This window comes from Bufo bufo, chromosome 7, assembly GCF_905171765.1.
Source record: "Bufo bufo chromosome 7, aBufBuf1.1, whole genome shotgun sequence".
Classification (NCBI taxonomy): Eukaryota; Metazoa; Chordata; class Amphibia; order Anura; family Bufonidae; genus Bufo; species Bufo bufo.
Genome location: NC_053395.1, coordinates 206,472,589 through 206,492,903, shown reverse-complemented (window position 1 = coordinate 206,492,903; position 20,315 = coordinate 206,472,589). Strand labels below are relative to the sequence as shown.

The 20,315-nt window shown below is 47.9% G+C and overlaps 1 protein-coding gene across 1 annotated transcript in view; it reads right to left on the bottom strand.

Annotated features, from left to right (window-relative positions):
• Nucleotides 1-17,420, bottom strand: part of MMADHC (metabolism of cobalamin associated D) — a 31,960-nt gene extending 14,540 nt beyond the window's left edge. The window contains exons 1-5 of the mRNA XM_040441373.1: nucleotides 17,313-17,420; nucleotides 14,523-14,564; nucleotides 12,558-12,702; nucleotides 10,075-10,292; nucleotides 7,795-7,903 (exon numbers count right to left, since the gene is read on the bottom strand). Of these exons, the coding sequence (XP_040297307.1) occupies nucleotides 7,795-7,903; nucleotides 10,075-10,292; nucleotides 12,558-12,702; nucleotides 14,523-14,531 (481 nt within the window). The 5' untranslated portion in view covers nucleotides 14,532-14,564; nucleotides 17,313-17,420. The remainder of the gene's footprint in view (nucleotides 1-7,794; nucleotides 7,904-10,074; nucleotides 10,293-12,557; nucleotides 12,703-14,522; nucleotides 14,565-17,312) is intronic.
• Between the last annotated feature and the right edge of the window lie 2,895 nt (nucleotides 17,421-20,315).

Here is a 20,315-nt window from a genome sequence, read left to right as displayed (position 1 = left end):
TTTAAAATCCACAAGAAATCACGGAGGCTGGTCGCACGCAGATCTGCCCTGTACATTGGTGCTAATGTTGTACAAATAGTCGGCATATGAAACTGCAGATCCGCTGCCGAAATCTCACATTGAGCTTTGGATTTCTGCCACATATTTTTAGCTTGAAAAATCCCTCGCTTGCACATACCCCAATGCTAATGGTGGACCTCCCTCTCCAACTGTTTGCATAGACACATAGCTGAGGTTCACCTGATTAAGGCCTCATGCACACGAATGTTGTTTATTTCCGTGTCCGCTCCGTTTTTTTTTGGCGGATAGGATGCGGACTCATTCATTTCAATGGGTCCGCAAAAAATGTGGACAGCACACCGTGTGCTCTCTGCAATCAGTATGTCCGTTCCGTAGCCACGCAAAAAAACAAACAAACAAACAAACAAAAAAAAAAGAACATGTCCTATTCTTGTTCGTTTTTACACTGTTGTTACAATGGATCCGCAAAAAAAAAAAACGGATGGCATACGGATGTCAGTTTTTTTTTTGCAGATCCGCAATTTGAAAGGGACAGGGCTTGGATGCAACAAAAGCAACGGTGACGCCTCATTGCAAAACACATCCGGTCATGTGCATGTAGCCTAAAACACAAATTTTTATTGCAAATTAGGCCTTTGGTGCAATGAGGGCATCACCGTTGCTCTTGTTGCATCCAAGCCCTGTCCCTTTCTGTGGCCAGCCCCTCCCTCTCTGCCTAGCCACTGACTGGCTCTGTCAATCAAAGGAGTGGAGCTCGGGTGCAGCAAGACACACGTCACCTTAAACATATCCCCTAAATTAAACACATACAGCCAAGATATGTGGAAGACCGGGTTGATGTTTTCTAGTGCACAGAATTATATGAATTTCTGTGGAATACATGCTGTATGCTAATATTATATTAACATATAGATTTTAAATTATATATGTATAGAACATCCCGTATATTAAACATAACCTGTAGGTTCCCCAGTTCACCACTAGAGGGAACCATCAAAACAAACACCCATTACTGAAGAAAACTTTTTTTTTTACTTTACTCAAAGTATTACTGAATTGTCTGAATCATTTTTAATCACTTTTTAAACCTGCAATAATGAGAACCTTCTAGTTAGTGTAGCAGTGAGGGACTGATCAACTGCGATGAGTATGAAAGGGGATGGTCCACAAAACACATTTATCGCCCATCCACAGGAGATATTCAAGTACAGCGCTCACCTATCAGTCAGTCCCATAGATAGGGTGCACGCACGACCACTACTTTAGGCCTCATGCACGAGAATAGACCCTTAGACCTCATGCACACATGATCACTAGAACGGGGGTTTGGAGAAGTCTGAAGAAGGCCTCATGCACACAACTTTATGCATTTTGTGGGCTGCAAACCACGAATACATCTGCTTGCATGCTGCCATTTTCTTTCCCCTTTCTGTAGATATGTCAAAATGTCCTATCCTTGTCTGCAAAACGACAAGTATAGGATTTTTTTTTTTTTTTTTGCGGAACAGCGGCACAAATATACAGATGCGGACAGCACACAGTGAAATGAACGGGGCCCCATGCGATTTGCAAAAAATACGAAATAATAAGTTCATTGTGTTTTCATTGTTCCTTTGGAGTATGTGCCTATAGAGCTCCTAGCACATACAGCAAGTGTAACATAGGGTCCCACTCAGCCACTGTTGGTTTGGTACAAGTCATTACATTATTCTTTGAACTGTAAAAACATGGAAGCCTATCGGCGATGTGGTGTCTATACAGTCACATACATTGGAGAGATCCATAAGAGGTTTACGAGTGTTCGGCTGACAACCATTACAAAAGAGATTTTTGTAAAACTTACCAGTAAAATCTCTTTCTCGCTCTTCATTGGGGGACACAGAGACCGTGGGTATAGCCATGTCCTCTAGGAGGCGCTGACTAGGGATCGACCGATATTGATTTTTTAGGGCCGATACCGATAATTTGTCAACTTTCAGGCCGATAGCCGATAATTTATACCGATATTCTGGGTATTTTTTTTTTTGAGGAAAAAAAAAAATTTCCTACACAAATCTGCTGAAAATTAATGTTTATTGTTAACGTGTATTATTTTTTTTGTAAATCTTTTTCATTTATACTTAATATTTTTGTGTTTTTTTTTTTTTACTAACTTTTAGCCCCCTTAGGGACTAGAACCCTTGTCCCATTCACCCTGATAGATCTCTATCAGAGTGAATAGGATCTCGCACTCTCCCTGCTGCCCTGTGCTCTGTGCACACAGCAGCAAGGAGCTGACTATGGCAGCCAGGGCTTCAATAGCTTCCTGGCTGCCATGGTAACCGATCGGAGCCCCAGGCTTACACAGCTGGGGCTCCGATCGGAGGAGCAGGGGAGAGGGGATCCTGTGGCCACTGCCACCAATGATTAGAACTGGGGGGGGGGGGGGGCGCACTGCGCCACCAATGTTTTTACTATTGGGATGGGGGTGGGGGGCGCACTGCGCCACCAATGACTAATACTAGGGGGCTTGAGGGGGGGGGGGGGGGGGGGGCGCACTGCGCCACCAATGTTTTTACTATTGGGGTGGGGGGCGCACTGCGCCACCAATGAAGATACCTCTCTTTCACATACAGGAGGCAAGAGCTGGCTGCAGAATCACATAGCCGGCTCCCTACCTCTATGAGTGGTAGCTGCGATCCGCGGCACCTAAGAGGTTAACTACCGCGGACCGCAGCTGCCGTTCATAGGAGGTCGGGAGCCGGCTATGTGATTCTGCAGCCAGCTCCCGCCTCCTGTATTTGAATGAATGAAAGGCTTATCTTCATTGGTGGTGCAGCGGCCACAGCCCCTCCCCTCCTCTTGTCTTCCGTCCTGTCATTGGCGGCAGCGGCAGCACAGGGGGAGGAGACACTGCTCCCTTCTCCTCTGTGCTGCGGAGGGAACACAGAACGCGCTGAGAGCAGCGCGTTCTGTGTTCCCAATACGTTATCGGTATATCGGCAAAATAGATGCCGATAACGTTCAAAATCCTCAATATCGGCCGATAATATCGGCCAAACCGATAATCGGTCGATCCCTAGCGCTGACACTAGTAAAAGCTGTTAGCTCCCCCCCTGGCAGCTATACCTCCATCAGCCTGGAGAGAGAGCTTCAGTTTGTGAGAAGCAAGTAAATCAACGAAAAAACATGGAACACCAACCATGCCAAAAGACCCAATGGGGTTAAAACCAGCAACAGCCACAACTGTGGCCGAACAACAATACTAGGTGGGTGCTGTGTCCCCCAATGAAGAGTGATAAAGAGATTTTACTGGTAAGTTTTACAAAAATCTCGTTTTCTCGCCCATATTCATTGGGGGACACAGAAACCGTGGGATGTCCGAGAGCAGTCCACAGGGAGGGAAAACCAGACCCATGGAGCAAGCGCCCCTGCAGGCAACTAAGATCTGCCGCCTGCAAGACCATGTGGCCCAAGGCAGCGCCCACCGATGCATAAGTATGCACCTGGCAAAATTTAGGGAATGTGCGTAAGGAGGACAGTAGCCGCCTTGCACAACTGCGCGGCCGAACCTTGAATGCTCCGAGCCCAAGAGGGCCCACCGCTCTGGTGGAGTAAGCCGTAACACCGAAGGGCGGGACCCTGCCCCGGGTGCAGTATGCTTCAGCACCCTGGAGGCCGCCAATGCCTTGCGAGGACCCTCCGGGATGACAAAAAAGGGGAGTCCGTTCGCCGGAAGGAACTGGAGGCTGGCAAATAAATCGTCAGAGCCCTGACAACATCCAAATGACCTAACTCCCTTTCCCTAGGGTGTGAAGGGGAGGGACACAGTGATGGAAGGACAATTTCTTAATTGAAACGAAAATCAGAGACCACCGTCGGGAGAAAGGAATGAACGGGCCGGAGAACCGCTTATCCCCGTCAAGAACCAGGAGGTGCTCTGCAAGAGAGCGCCCCAACCCGGACACCTGTCTGATGGATGTGATAGCCACAAGAAAAAAAAACTACCTTCCAGGACAGGAGTCGGAGTGACATCCCCCGCAAGGGTTCAAGGGGAGAATTCCGGAGCGCTGAAAGGACTAAAGATCCGATCCCAAGGCGGTAAAGGAGGACAGTATGGAGGAACCGTATGTGCCATTCCCTGGAGGAAGGTATTATGGGCCCCGGGTGAGTCAGAGGACGCTGGAAAAAGGATAAAAAGCGCCGAACCTGACCCATAAAGGAACCAAGGGCTAAACCAAAAAACCCCGGACCGCAGGATTCACCCCTGCTAAAGGGAAGCGCTCCACAGAAACGGTAAGTGGTCCGCCAATGTCCCCCGAGCCGAAGAGGCTTGTGGGGAGACTGAGAAGCTGGCTGATAAACTACCGAGAAAAAAACGCCTGAATGAGGCATGTCCAACCGCAAGCCAGGGAATCAACACATTGGATAGGTAAAAGTAGAGACGATATGAGAATCACCGGCGGTGGAGTTCCATCAGCGATGGTGTATTGACAATGTAGCAACACTGCTCGACGGAAATTTCGACCAGCCCAAGATGAGAGAACAACTCCTGCCTCGAGGAGGAAGAATAGAAGGGGTGTCACGTTCCAGGAACGAAACTCCAACAGTCGTGACAGGACCCCCGCTCAGCCTGGCGTGGCGAGTCTCGTAGTCTAGCCACGGAATGTGCAGTGAAAAGGCATGACTAGATCGGACTGACATGGCAGTCACTAGTCAAGTCTTGAGAGGTAATTGTAGATACGGGTAGTACACCCAGGACCAACGGTAGGATTCACCTGTAGAAGGAGGAATATGGAAACGTCACAGCCCAACAGTCGGTCCGGAACAAGACTGGAAGAAAAAAACCACAGAACCAAAACCCTGCATCAGCATAGATAGAGTGACCGTGAACCCTGAGCCAGAGAAGGGAAAAAAACGGAAGGAAAAAGTGGCAGGGGGCGAAGCCCATTTCCCATCTAATACTGGCAGTACACAAAAGTAGCCACCGGATGATAGTGGCGGTGCCATACTCCGCCTAAGAAGGAGGCCATGCAGCGTACACCACCGAATTTGGCGTTAGAAGAATCTGTCACCTGACGAAGGAGCTGTGCAGAGGGAGCCAGAGTATGCAATGGCTACTCCAGGACCCCCGTATCGTAGGAGCCGCAGCGTGCGACGTCTGCACAAACTGAGGGGCAGAGTAGAGGAATCCGGTAGAAGCCACGGTATCATACTGCCCAAGGGGAGGATAGCTAACCTTAAACGCTCCACCTGGGAAGGGCGTTGAACAGGAAAAACCGCCAAGCCAGCGTCAGGGTAGAACCCCTACCTGAGGGAATGCCCCACTGCAGCGACTCCGAACGCTAGTACCAGTGTAAAATCCGTACCAGCGGAGGAGAAAACGCTGCAAAGCTAAACCACAGTGCCAGCACAACCACTTCCCACATCAGGAATGGTGGATAGGGAATATAGAGTCAGTGGACACTAGACTAGCTGGGACGTAATCACAATATTACGTGCCATGGAGTACGCACTACATTTTGTTGAAGACACATATTAGAACAGTGGAGGACCATGGAGATGGGGGACGCTAGGGCACATGAGTGACGCTGGGCAACCCCCTGAGGAGAGAGGTTGTCATATTCATGCCCCAAACCGGCACCGAAGGAAAAGGACACAACGTGGAAACAGCCACAGTATCCACTGGCGGCACCGAAATACCATCAGAAGAAGAGTACAGGGCACCAGCGTGTATCGATACTCGCTACGCTCCACTTGTAGAAGAAGCTAAGGCATCTATAGCCGTGACGCAGCTGAAGTGCAACATCCAAGATGTGTACTCATTCCCCACGGTAGTGGATCACTTGTGGAAGGGGCAATGTTGCAATTATCCCACCAATGAAAGGGGGTAATGCTTACGGCAAGCACTGCACTCGGATCACGCAGGCGGTGCTTTATGAACCAAACGACCCTGGAGGGAGATTGGGAAGTCCGGAGATCCACCATTGGATTGCGCAGGTGGAGAATATCAACCAAACGACCCTGGAGGGGGATTGGGAAGGTTCATCATTGGATTTCGCAGGTAGTGTTTTATCAACCAAACAACCCCGGAGGGTGATTGGGAAGGTTCACAGGTCCACCAGTGGATTGCACAGGTAGTGCTTTATCACACCAACGACCCCGGAGGGTGATTGGGATGGTCCGGAGGTCCACCATTGGATTGCGCAAGTGGTGCCCATCAACCAAATGACTCGGAGGGTGATTGGGAAGTGAGAGGCCCTCCTCTGTCCATGCTAGGACACTGGCCCAGTCTGACACAGACAGGGCGGTCCTGCGGTGATGAGGCCTGCGGGGGCAGGACCCGAAATGGATTCTTTTTTTTTTTATAAAACTGGGATGCCCAGCCTCAGGTGACAAGAGGCAGGAAGGGGTTAAATTAGCGGCAGGGAGGTCTTGCCTCCTATTGACACTAGAAAAAACTGAAGCTCTCTCTCCAGGCTGGAGGGGGTATAGCTGCCAGGGGAGGAGCTTTTACTAGTGTCAACGCCTCCTAGAGGACATAGCTATACCCACGGTCTCTGTGTCCCCCAATGAATATGGGCGAGAAATAGATGATGTCCTATTCTTGTCCGTTTTAGGCATTGTTACAATGGATCCGCAAAAAACAAGACAAAACAAAAAAAAATGGATGGCATACAGATTGGCGGACCGCAAAACACATTCGGTCGTGTGAATGTAGCCTTAGGCCGTCGTTTTGGTCCGCATCCGAGCCGCAGTTTTGGCGGCTCGGATGCGGACCCATTCACTTCAATGGGGCTGCAAAAGATGCGGACAGCACTCCGTGTGCTGTCCGCATCCGTTGCTCTTTTCCGTGGTCCGCAAAAAAAATATAACATGTCCTATTCTTGTCCGCGCTTTGCGGACAAGAATAGGCAGTTATATTAAAGGCTGTCTGTGCCGCTCTGCAAATTGCGGAACGCACACGGACGCCATCTGTGTTTTGCGGATCCGCAGACCGCAAAACACACAACGGTCGTGTGCATGAGTCCTTACTCTGTAAAAAGTCAATCAACCAGCAGAAATTCTGTAATATAAACAATTTAAAAAATTGTTGAAGACGTAGCCAATTTTCCTTACACGTTCTTCACTGCGATTCAGCCCCCGCATGTGAACTTCAGGCACGGATATGTAATCACGTGCACCACTGCAGCTAATTACTGGCCTAGATATAATATACACATTGCAGCCAATGACTGGCTGCAGCAGTAAAGTATCCCTCCCCACAGGCAGCACATGATTGTAGTGACGTGCCACTTGGGGACACATCGCCGATGCAGTGGTGCATGGGTCCCACGTTCGTGCTGGAAGTTTACACGCGGAGACCAAAACACAGTGACAACTGCGGTGGACCCTCAGAGCCAAAATAGAGCATTGGGGAACAGGTAAACATGCTTCTCTTGAAGGTCCCACTGTAGATTGGAAATTGGACAAATCCTTTAAGTAGTTTCCAATTTAATGTTGCCCTTTACCCTCATCGTTCAGCAATTAGACAGGTTATAAATGTACGATAAGTGCGGGTGATGCACTAAAATCCTCATAATAACGGAGGGGGCCCCCTAGTACCTAATCCCAGTTGGTAAGTGGTCTACAGTTGCACAGCTGCTCTGCGGAGATTCATGGAGTGTCAGAAACCACTCACAATTGGCTGCTCAGAACACAAGTGATGCCAACTCTGCGGCTGCCGTTTGGGGCACACCTACAGGCTACCAGACATCCCTTATGTGTGACATCATTCTCCTATATTTCTGGTACCTCTTTTCAGTAGCTCTGGACAGGACTGCAGGGCACACTCTACTTTTGCATTTTCAAAATAGGTCCCCATGCTGTTTACCTCCTGCGGCTGAAGAGACTCTTCATTTCCCTGAAACAAAAATGCAATAAATTATATAATTTTTTATGACAAATGATGTAAAATATTTTTTCAGGGCAAAAATAAGAACAGTTCTTTCGGGTTGACCTCAGGAAAAGAAAAAAAAAATCTAAATGTAATACAGCCATGGCAGCAAACTAATGTCCACTGTGTTAGGCTACAGGCACATGAACGTTGTTTGTTTCCGTGTCCGATACGTTGTTTTTTTTGCGGATAGGATGGGGACCCATTCATTTCAATGGGTCCGCAAAAAATGCGGACAGCACACCGTGTGCTCTCCGCATCAGTATGTCCGTTCTGTAGCCCCGCAAAAAAATTAGAACATGTCCTATTCTTGTCTGTTTTAGGCATTGTTACAATGGAACCGAAAAAAAAAAAAAAAACAAACACGGATGGCCTACGGATGTCATCCGTTTTATTTTGCGGATCCGCAAAACACATACGGTCGTAAGCATGTAGCCTTAATCTGTTTAAATTGACGATGTTAAGGGTGGAGCAGTAAGGGAATGAAAATAAAAATGAGTTAAAATGAGGAAGGGTGATATTTATCAAAACTAGTGCACAGCAAAACTGACTTGGCTGCCACCAGCAACCAATCAGATTGATCCTTTAATTTTCCAAAAGAGTTCTGAAAAATGAGAGGTGGAATGTGATTGGCTGCTATGGACAACTAAGCCAGTTCCCCTTTGCATCAGTTTTGATGAATCTCCCCCTCTGTGTATATCTACAGTGTTGCCCATAATTATTCCTACCCCTGGCAAATTTTGACTTAGGCTACTTTCACACTTGTTCGCTATGTCGGATCCGTCCTGCGGCTATTTCGCCGTGCCGCCGCTCTGTCCCCATTGACTATAATGGGGGCGGAGCTCCGGCGCAGCACGGCGAAAGCCGCTGGACTAAAAAGCCTGACATGCAGTAATTTTAGTCCGGCGGGCTTTCGCTGTGCACCACCGTGCTGCGCCGGAGCTCCGCCCCCGTCCCCATTATAGTCAATGGGGACGGAGCGGCGGCACGGCGAAATAGCCGCAGGACGGATCCGACAGGGTGAACAGCATGTCGGATCCGTCCTGCCGCAAGTGTGAAAGCACCCTTAAAGTTACTTTTATTCAACCAGCAAGTTTGCTCAAATGTAAATAAAAGCTGAGAATTTTTTTTTTCCCACAATAATGCCTCCTGTACATCGTCTTATTATCTTTTGGGAGACACCTATGTCATTTCCTGTCAAAAAATTACTTGCTGGTTGAATAAAAGTAACTTTAAGTCAAAATTTGCCAGGGGTATGAATAATTATGGGCAGCACTGTAGGTTTAAATGTAAACATCAAAAACGAGGGATATTACAACATTATATTACCGATGAATTCTCATCACCAGTGCGCTGGTTTTGTCTCTTAGGTCTTCTTCACGTACATTTTTTTCCAGTATTTTTAAAATGCTTGTTATAAAAGCTTTGAACTTTAAAGGGGGAGATTTACCACCTCCCCACGCCTGGTTTTTGGTGTTTAAAAAGTCGCAAAACCCGGTTTTGCGACTTTTTAAACACCATTGCAACTAAATCTAGTCAAAACTGGTGTTTTTACGCTGCCCTTGCCATTTTCCAAAAAGGGGGCATTGGCAGTTGGCCCGACACATTTATCTTCATTTACGCTGGAGGCGTAAACGACCACTGAAATCTACGCTAGCTACGAACTGGAGTAGATTTCAGTTTGGTGCATAGACTGCTGGAGAAGGCATTTAATCTATCGGTCTGTGCGTCGTGATAAATTAAATGCCTCCATTAATGGTGCAGACCCTATGAAGACTGGTATAGCACACGCCACAGGTCTTGATACATCAGTGTTCTTCATGGTGTTGTTTGACCTGTGTTTTTATTTTATTACTGGTGTTTAATTTTTCTGGTATTTTTTTTAAGTTTTATACAGAAGCTCTCTTTTTATACAGAAGCCAATCGGCAAAATGGCAGAAAAAGAAAAACCTTATCCGGAGCCTGCTTCGTTTTAAGAAATGCACTTTAATATCTGGCCAAAGTGTTTTTGCACATGTCCCCCACAAAAAAGCATGCACAGAAATGCCACAAAAAGTTGGCATATTTTTAGTTATGTGAAGCCAGCCATACTGATCATTGGTTGGTGTATCAGGTCCAAGCTGAATGATTAGCTTTACCTGAAACTCGTTGACAAACTGCGCCATTACAAACTCGTGTCTCTCGCCTGCAGCAGGTTCGGACAGGAGATCCGGTAAATTTTTTTGCACTTGAACTTTCCTCCGATTGTTCATTCCATTTACATGAGCATCAAAGCCAACATTTCCGGGGAGCTGAAAGCGCTGGTCCTGGGGACCGAACGGTCCCATTACTTCATCAGGCCAAACTGTCCGGGGTACTGGAGAGACAGACAAACCCAAGTAATTGCATCACTTCACAGACTTACAGCTCTGCAGATAACAGGTGACTTCCCAGTAATCTAGGCATCGTCTGCCAGCCTGAATGATCCCTGCCGTGTTCTTTTTGCCTCACGTAGACAACGACTTGTTAAAAGCGAGTTTGGCTTCCCTCACCCCCAGCATTCAGCTGTGATCGTCGGGAGATCCTCTTCTAGCACATATTTCTAGTTAGGGTACTTTCACACTAACGTTTTTCTTTTCCGGTATTGAGTTCTGTCACAGGAGCTCAATACCGGAAAAGAACTGATCAGTTTTATCCTAATGCATTCTGAATGGAGAGCAATCCGTTCAGGATGCATCAGTTCAGTCCCTCTTATGTTTTTTTCGCTGGAGAAAATACCGCAGCATGCTGCAGTTTTCTCTCCGGCCAAAAATCCTGAACACTTGCCGGAATCGGCATTAATTTTCATTGAAATGTATTAGTGCCGCATTGACGGATCCGTTCTTCTGGTCCGCGCATGCGCAGACCTTTAAATCTGTGAAAATAAATAAATACCAGATCCGTTTTTCCGGATGACACCAGAGAGACGGATCTGGCATTTCAATGCATTTGTCAGACGGATCCGCATATCAGCCATCAGTTTGCCTCAGCACACAGTCCAGCTCACCTCCACTTCTCACTCTCACAGCCAGAGAACACAGAAGCTCCACATTGCGCACCACACCCTTGTTGCTGGTCGGGTTTTAACCCTTCCCTGCAAAACCTGGCCTGGACCGTTGGGAGACAGGCACCCACCCACATATCTGCCTGCTCCCAGTAAGAGCCGGCGCGGATCCACTGTGTTAACAGCATAACCGCTGCAAAATGCACATTTCCGGCTCTTACTCCACCGGGGCCAGGACCCCCGGTGGCACGTACCTCCCGTCTACCACCACCCCAGGTACTCTCCTACAAGACCCATTCACTTCAATGGGACCGCAAAAGATGCGGACAGCACTCCATGTGCTGTCCGCATCCGTTGCTCCATTCCGTGGTCCACAAAAAAAATATAACCTGTCCAATTCTTGTCTGCGTTTTGCAGACAATAGGCAGTTATATTAATGGCTGTCCATGCTGTTCCGTGCTTTGCGGATCTGCGGTTTGCGGACAGCAAAACACACAACGGTCGTGTGCATGAGGCTTAAAGCATATAGACAGGGGTTGTGGTCTTGAGATAACTCTTTTCAGGGACCTTACGCACAAATTTCCACTGGCCTTTTTATTTAGGGCACCTGCTTTTTATGCTGGTTTTTTGCCAGGGCTTTTTTTTCTTCTTTTTTTGCAAACACTGGGGGGCATTTATCAGTACAACACTGGGGGGCATTACTATTGTGGTGTAAAAAAGTAGCAAATCATGGTACACAGCATAATTGTCCCATAAATTGCATCTTTTTGAGCTTCTCTCCACTTTTCTCAAGTGAAAAGCGATCGGGCTTAGGGCTCATTAAGATGACCATATCTGTTTTGCGGTCCGCAAACTGCAGGTCTGCAAGACACGGATCCTGGCCGTGTGAGTTTTGTGGAACGGAACGGCTAGCCCTATGACAGAAATGCCTATTCTAGTCTGCAAAAACTGACAAGAAAAGGACATGTTCTATCTTTTTTGCGGGGGCGCGGAATGGAAGTATGGATGCGGACAGCGCACAGTGAAATGAACGGGGTCAGCATCTGTTCCACAAAATTGCGGAATGGATGCAGATACTGATATATAGTCGTCTGATTGCAGCTGCCTGCCGGATAGCTGGTGTAGATTTGAGTTTCACAGAGGTGCAAAGATGAGCCTCATTTGTTAGGAGGCATCTGCCGCTTAATAAATTAGACGCACTGCACGCTGGCGCACAAGGGATCAAGAATGACGTATGGCAGTGTGCAGACAGCATGAAAGTACTGACAGGTTCCTTTTCAGGTCCTAAACAGGTCAGACCAGGAGGGGTTAAGTCTCAAACGTTACCATATTTTATGTGCCAATCACATCTCTAAGCTCCACTGGTTCCTATCCATCCACACGTAAAACCACATCTACAATTCGATGCAGCAAAAGAAAACACCGTATAGGATCTCATCTAAAGCGCTGACAGATTTGAAATAGCCATTTACAGAATTCTGACGTCTGCTATGAATGGGAATAGAGAACATGACCTGACCTACAACACTTCTGACAACTAAGCTGACATACTGTGCACTACACATGGTTCTATCTGTATAGAACACTGTATTGCCTTACATATGTCCGGCGGTGCAGCAGCGATGTAAGGTTCATCGGAGCCTGAGGATCCGGCAGCAGAAAAAGCTCGAGTTCCCCTCACCCGCCTTATGAGAAAGCAGAACCCTGGGAGGTAGGTGACGAGTCTGGCTCTGCTACAAAGGGCCTGGAAAACAGAAATAGGGAACTCATTATTTACAGTAGAAAAGGTTTTTTTCTGCACTGAGAGCATTTAGAAAGCTATAAGGGCGAACTCGCACACATACTCATTACAGAAATTTCTACAACTGAAAATCAGTTCCTTAGAGTACGTTCACATCAATCCGTCAGGCTGTATCTGCCATACATTGTCCATATTGCCTCCTTTGCTGGCTTCATTCACTTTTTCATGGGTTACGACTAGAGATGAGCGAACTTCTGTTTTAAGTTCGGCGTCTAAAGTTCGGCTTCCGGTTAGAGGAGAATCCCGATATGGATTCCGAATTCCGTTGTGGTCCGTGGTAGCGGAATCAATAATGGTCATTATTGATTCCGCTACCACGGACCACAACGGTATTCGGAATCCATATTGGGATCCTCCGCTAACCGGAAGCCGAACTTTAGACGACGAACTTAAAACAGAAGTTCGCTCATCTCTAGTTATGACCACCCTGCAATCCAGCAGCAGCGGTGGTCGTGCTTGCACGGTATAAGAACCAGTCTATGTGCAGTCCCGGCCACCAGAGATGCAGCGGTTTTTTCCTACAGTGTGCAAGCACGACCACCGCCGCTGGAAACCAGCCGTGTATAATGTGATGGAAAGATGAATCCATCCAGCAAAGGATGCAATATGGAGAATCACAATACATTAGTAAGTGCCTTGTATTCACTTTCTCTACATGATAAATGTCATTTACTGAAGAGAGAAAACCAGTAATAGAAATACCAGTGATCGATACCAGCGCTAGGCTGACACTAGTGGTAAGACACTGTGTTCACGTCTCCATCGGGCTCTGCATTTTCCATAGGGGATCAATGGCTGTAGACGTCCACTAGCTTCCAGTATAGAGCAATATCCTCCTCTGATGTAATGGGAAACCTGTGGTTCCTGCACGGTATATTTGCTTAGTTATTCTAATTTTATGAAAACAACGCTTACGGCCTTTTTCATGAAAAATTCCTAGTATGTTATGGGGGTTATTATGGCCCCTGTGACTTTTCTGTGCAATCTGTCAAATCCTCAACATTTTACAGTACACGCAAAGCAGATGAAATAAAAAAAAGAATTCTGCAGAGTAAATTGACCTGCAAGGTAGATTTTAAAGGGGTTGTGCACCTTTGTGGGGACGGGGGCAGACCACCCTACTTAGGCAGACCTGTGAAGGAAAGCATACTCATCTGCTTCCCGGCGCTGGCTTCCAGAATGTAAACTTCGACGCGGCTGCAGCCAGTAAACTTTGATGCTCCCCATTTGACATGATGCAAGGGGAGTAGATCAACGATGCGGCCAGCGATTGGCTGTAGCTGCGTCAAAACGGAGGTTCTGGAGCGCAGCGGAGCAGCCAGCGACAGATGGAGCGGAGAGCCAGCACCAGGAAAAAGTATGTGTCCCTTCACAGGTCTGACAAAGCCCCCCCACCATCACCACCACCAAAGGTGCACAACCCCTTTAAATGATCAGCATGTCATGCATTGCAAAGGGTGAAATCTGCGGCATAGTCTAAGGTGAGATCCACAGCAGAAAACCGCTGTGTGGCTGCACCCTAATGGTACATATCAGAAAGTCCTCCGTTTTTTCTTCCTATTTCTCAGCTTTCGTGAATTTAGGGTAACCTGTAGTGTAACTAGAACACCCAACAATCACCCACAGTTCACTGCCTGGGAGTTGTAGTCGCACAACAGACAGAGAGCCACGGGATGCAGACTACTACCCAGAGCCAGACGCCACCGCCTGTGCAGCCTCCCGGTAATAATGAGGGTGGGTTCCAGTGATAATCAGTTACTCACAGTAGCCATTCTATTAGGTACTTCCTTAATATTTTCCTTTACCTAAAAGAGAAAAAAAATAAAAATATAGCATAAGAAAGTGACGGCATCACAGATCTGCCATGTGTGACTACACCCTAATGGTTAATACCATATGGATCAACAGTTTAGGTCCAACAGCAGATGCTGAGATCTGTACTAATGACTGAAGGCAGCCGGCTGGAAGAAACCCCAAGTGAAATAAAGGAGTTGTCGGAATTATTAAAAAAATAAAAATGAAATTACTCACCTGTTATATCCCCCGCAGCTCCAGCCCTGATGCTCTGATGGCTCCTGGTGGTGTTACTGCCTGAGGCTGCACTACTGATATCAGGCGACACTGATGTCCCCACATATATACAAAAAAATCTGCGGCGTGTACATGTGAACATACCCTAACAGTGTAGACCTGAACATAGCCTTAATAGGGTTGCTTCTTGTTCTGCAACCACCACACAGTTTAATAGAACAGTCTCTGCGTGTGAACCCTAAGGCCTCATTCACAAGTCTGCGACACGACAGGGTTTCGCCTGTGAAGGTTCTGCTGTTGGTCCGTGTGTTATCCATTTGCTTTATGCACTGCTGGGCTGAAAAGCAGATCTCCAGAGCTTCTCCTGCCAAGTGTCAGGGGTTTTTCACTACACCACAGACTTCAATAGGCACGTGTGGAGAACGTGGATCCGTGAGTCACTGACGTGTGAATATGGCCTAACTCTGCACACCGCTCCATTCCTCCCGTCTTCCTTGTTCTGTATCATGGAATGTGGTCGTGCCAGTCTGCGTTGGCATTTTGGAGAGGTGGTGCTGTATACTGGTCGTATATGGAGAGGACCCCTGCAGTTTGCCCCCTCTGCCATTACCGTTCCACTTTCTAAATTCAAGGCAATCCCATAGGAGCACGAGTAACGGCACTGATACACATAACCCAGTCTTCTGCTGGCACCGCGCTGTGTCCTGACAGCATATAGCATCAGGCCGTAGTGCGGCGTCAGGTCACAGTACAGCGCTGTAAAAGAGTGCAATGGATCTGCCAAGTGGCCGCGCCGTCCGGAGAAGGAGGAAAGTTATTTTATTACATTTTCTTTGTGTCATCTGATGTCTGATAAGTTTTGGGGTCTGATGAAAAATATTTTTTCTTTTTTTCCTCCATGATGCGTCTTATAAAGCGAAAAATATGGTATATTGATTAAGTCAAAATGGAGGGGAGAAAACATTAAAGGGGTTGTCTCATCATGGACAATGGGGGCATATCGCTAGGATATTCCCCCATTATCTTATAGGTGCGGGTCCCACCTCTGGGACCCGCACCTATATCGAGAACGGAGCCCCGCAAGATGGTAGCTAGAGGACTCCGGTCCGGCCACCACTGAGCCGGCTCCCCATAGCAGTGAATAGGGAGCTGCCCCCGTTACCATTCATTTCTATGGGGCCGACGGAAATTTCCGAGCCAGCGGTCAGCTATTTTCGCCGGCCCCATAGAAAATAAATGGAGGGCGGCTGCACATGCGCAGTGCTCCCTACTTCACTTGCGGGGAGCTGCACCTATAAGACCATGGGGGCATATCCTAGCAATATGCCCCCATTGTCCATGATGAGACAACCCCTTTAAGCTTCTTTAGAAAGTGGCAACCATTAATTAAAGCCACCCACAATATACTACCCTTAGGCCTTATGCACACGAACGTATATATTCTTTGCGGGTTTTTTTGCAGACCGTATATGGAACCATTAATTTCAATGGGTCTGCACAAAAACGGAAGTTACTCCGTGTGCATTCTGTATGTCCATTCCGCAAAAAAATAGAACATGTCCTATTACTGTCCGCATTACGGACAAGGATAGGACTGTTCTATCAGGGGCCATCTGTTCCTTTCTGCAAAATACGGAATGCACACGGACACCACAAAATACATACGGTCGGGTGCATGAGGCCTTAGGCCCCATGCACATGACAAATTTATTTTGTGTGCTGTCCAGATCCATATGTTTGTGCCATTGTTCTGCAAAAAAACGTGTGATGTCGTCTGTCTCTCATCAGTAGACGCCCCGAGACTCTGTGATGTTACATCCCATAGTACATGTGTGTGGCAGGCGGTGTTTACGTGGAAAATGTGCGGTTTGCCCTGGAATTTTTAGGCAGGGCTACAAGCAACATTTTTTTTGTCATGATAGTCAATGGTGTCGTACAGCAACATGACGACCCCATTGACTATCGTTACAAAATATGTCGCAGTGTACCTGAACCTTTTCGTATGGGGGGGGGTCCTAAACAATGACTAGAATTCAGGCAGGTGCAAGACGCAGGCAACTTGCCAAAAACTAAATTTGCCTGCGGAGCGCTGGCCTCTGTCTAACAGAAATCAGGTCGCGGCTTTCCTGCGGTTGCTATGGGAGACCACTAAACACCCTGGCGACAATTTTGACAACTGGGGGACTGAGTCAGAATGTCAGTGAGGCCGATCTTTATTGACACGTCGGCCACTGATTGGCTCCCAAAGACACACGTCGAGGCCACTTAGCAGCAAAACACACTGAGAAATTTTAAGGGTGATTACAATGTTTAATGATTTTAATAGAAAAAAATCCCTTTAATGGGTGTAATATCCCTTTAATTATTAAAGAGGCCGCGCCCACAACTTATATAACATCATATGGTAGACTTATACAGCAGAACACCGCACCATAAACACAGGCCTGTGCGCACTCTGTCCCATTAACAGGAAGCATTCATGTCACAGGCTGGCACCGCGTGTGGCCCCTGAGCTCACGTACCTGTCCGCCTCTCAGGGCCACTCTGGGTAGCAGGTCGCCCACCACCAGCCGTGTCCTCTGCTGTGCCAAGCTCCGTCCGCCACGCTCGTCCTCTGATTGGTTAGGATCATCCCGCCCCTCTGTGAATCCTAACCTCCCCGACGATTGGCTGAAAACACGGAAGCCCTCACTGTATTAGGATTTGATTGGATGTTAGTTTGGACTGACACCTCTCTAAACCAATAAGTGCTCGGAACACAACCCATGCGACAATGTCCATAGCGATGACAACGCTTGCCAGTACTAAACATGGCGGCCGGCTCATGATAAGAAATTCTATAGAACGGCAGCTTTCTTGTGCGGTAGCGCATGTGATATTTGAAGCCGTTTTTAACTATGAAATGAAAAAATAGCTTCTTGGGTTTGACCTTATGCAGTGGAAACACTGAGGACAAAATGGAAAAAAGGGCAAGTGCTAATGAGGCTGAAAGAACTGCAGCAAAAATTCTATAAAGACCAATGTGATTTTTTTTTATTGCGTTTTTTTTCTTTATAGAAGTATATGGTTTGATAAATGGAAAAAGCGTGAGGGGATTAGTCCTTATGGCGGACACAGGCGTAAATTTAAGCAGGGGGTGGGGTGACTTACTGGTTGATTACTGGTTACAGTCTCACGCGGGGCATTGAGTGTATGGTTACAGCAGTCTCTCCCGGAGGTCACAATCTAAGGGTATGCTCACACAGGAAGAATGCTTGGGACAAAAGTATTTTGCCTGAGAAACCCGCGGGTGTACACCCTGATTCGCCCCATACAACAGGGCTGATGAGTGTGTGGCCGCCCGCTGTGTAAACCAGGGTGAGATAGCGCAGAACGCCTCTTTTCTCAGCCTCACCGCCTCCCTTTGAATCGTTTCTACAGACTGGTTCCGATTAGGGCTACGCAGCGACGTGTGGCGTGCAACAGAAAAAGAGTGCGGCTACATGTCGCGTGACATTTTTTGTAATGGCAGTAAATGGTGTCGCAATGTGACATGCTGCGATGTGAAGGAAAACGGAGGGATGGATTTTTTGTGGCTGTCATGTTCAGGGGCGGACTGGCCATGGACCCTACAGGAAAATTTCCCAGTGGGCTGATGCCCAAGGGCCGCCCCAGTCCTCCTTACGGCCGCCAGCCTGGTACATACCGATTCGATGCTCTCAGTATTAATGCTAGCAGCATCAGGCACTTATGCACCCGGCCAGCGGCCGCGGGTGCCCTCCTGTATTCAACTGTCCCCCTGTCCTCAGTATGGTGATAGGGCAGTATTTCTGGTTCCGCTGGGGCGGTACTACAGTATTGATGGTCCCGCCTTCTTGTGCTGCCCCACCTCACAACATGGGCCCACTTACAGCTCCCAGTCCACCCCTGGTCACGTCGCAGCCGCAGCATGTCACATTGCGACACTATTGAATGTCATTACAAGAAATGTTGCACGACACAAGTCTCCGGACCCTAAAAAGCTCTGTGTAAACTAGCCCTTAGGATATGCTCAGATGCTATAACTGCACATTGGAAAAATCCACAGAATCCATGGAAGAAATACTACATGGAACCTGGACCTCAGATTTCTGCTGCCGTTTTGCAGTCTGCATTCAATGGGGGGGGGTTATTCATCCAAGGGTGCTCCTTGATAGCCCCTGCGCTACCCGAGGAAGCGCTTTATTCATGATGAGGTGCAGGCTTTGTAATAAATTAGATGCACCTCCAGTAGTCCGTGCGTCTACCTGAGCACATGGGCATTTAGTTGGCGAAAAAGGGGTCTTGTGACTTTTGTATGCCAAAAACTGGTTAGTAAATATCCTCCGATGTGGTTAATCCCTGTGAGGACGCCCACCATGAAGGGACATGCCCCTTCTCTGCGACATGGTTTTAGAAACTGAAAAATCAGCGTCAGATAAACCATGAATTGATTTCCGTTGAAAACAATTGGAGCGTAGAATACATGCCGAAATCTGCACGGAAAAAGGCTGTCTGAGCAGACGCTTAAAGGGCTTCTGTCACCCCCCATTGTGCAATTTTCATTAGCCGACATTAGCTATTTACTAATGTCAGCGGAGTGCAATCATACATGTCCTGCCTATGTCTGTGGCTTATTTCTTGTAAAAATCATACTTTTATCATATACAAATTTCTTCACTACCAGCAAGTTGGGCGTGTACTTCCTGGTAGCCGCCGCATCTGCCTCTTGATAGATAGGGCCAGCGAGCGCTCTCCTCCTCCTGCTGGCCTCGTCTGCTGCTGAATTTCCGCGCCTGTGCTATAACGTTCCTCGATCGGTGCAGGCGTCCTGAGTGAAGGACATGAGCTTGCCAGCTCCTTCTCAGTACGCCTGCGCCGATTACGTCACACTACACCCGGAAGAGAAGACTGCCGATTATCGCTGATGCCGGCAGTCTTCTCTTCCGGGTGTAGTGTGACGTGATCGGCGCAGGCGCACTGAGGAAGGAGCTGGCAGGCGAGCGTCCTTCTCTTAGAGCGCCTGCGCCGAATGAGGACCGGTACGGCGAAGGCGCAGGATTTCATGGGCAGACAGGGCCAGCGGGAGGAGGAGAGCGCTCGCTGGCCCTGTCTATCAAGTAGAGGAGGGGGCGTGTTTATAGTCCGAGGATGCGGCGACTACCAGCAAGTAACCGCCCAACTTGCTGGTAGTGAAGTAATTAGCATATTATAAAAGTACGATTTTTGAAGAAATTACAGCACAGAGAGAGGTAAGAGTAATATATATGGACTCAACTGACATTAGCAAATAGCTAATGTCCGATACTGAAAATTGCTAAATGGGGGGTGACAGAAGCCCTTTAAGGCTCGTGCACACGACCGTGTGCTGGCCGAGCCTGTGCTGCGTACAGTAAATTGCTGTCCGCAATGCACAGGCACCGACCGTGGGGCAGCTGCATGCGGATCGCGGACCCCATTCACTTGAATGGGGTCCGCGATCCGCATCCTACAGTCCGCACCGCAAAAAAGTAGTGCATGCACTACTT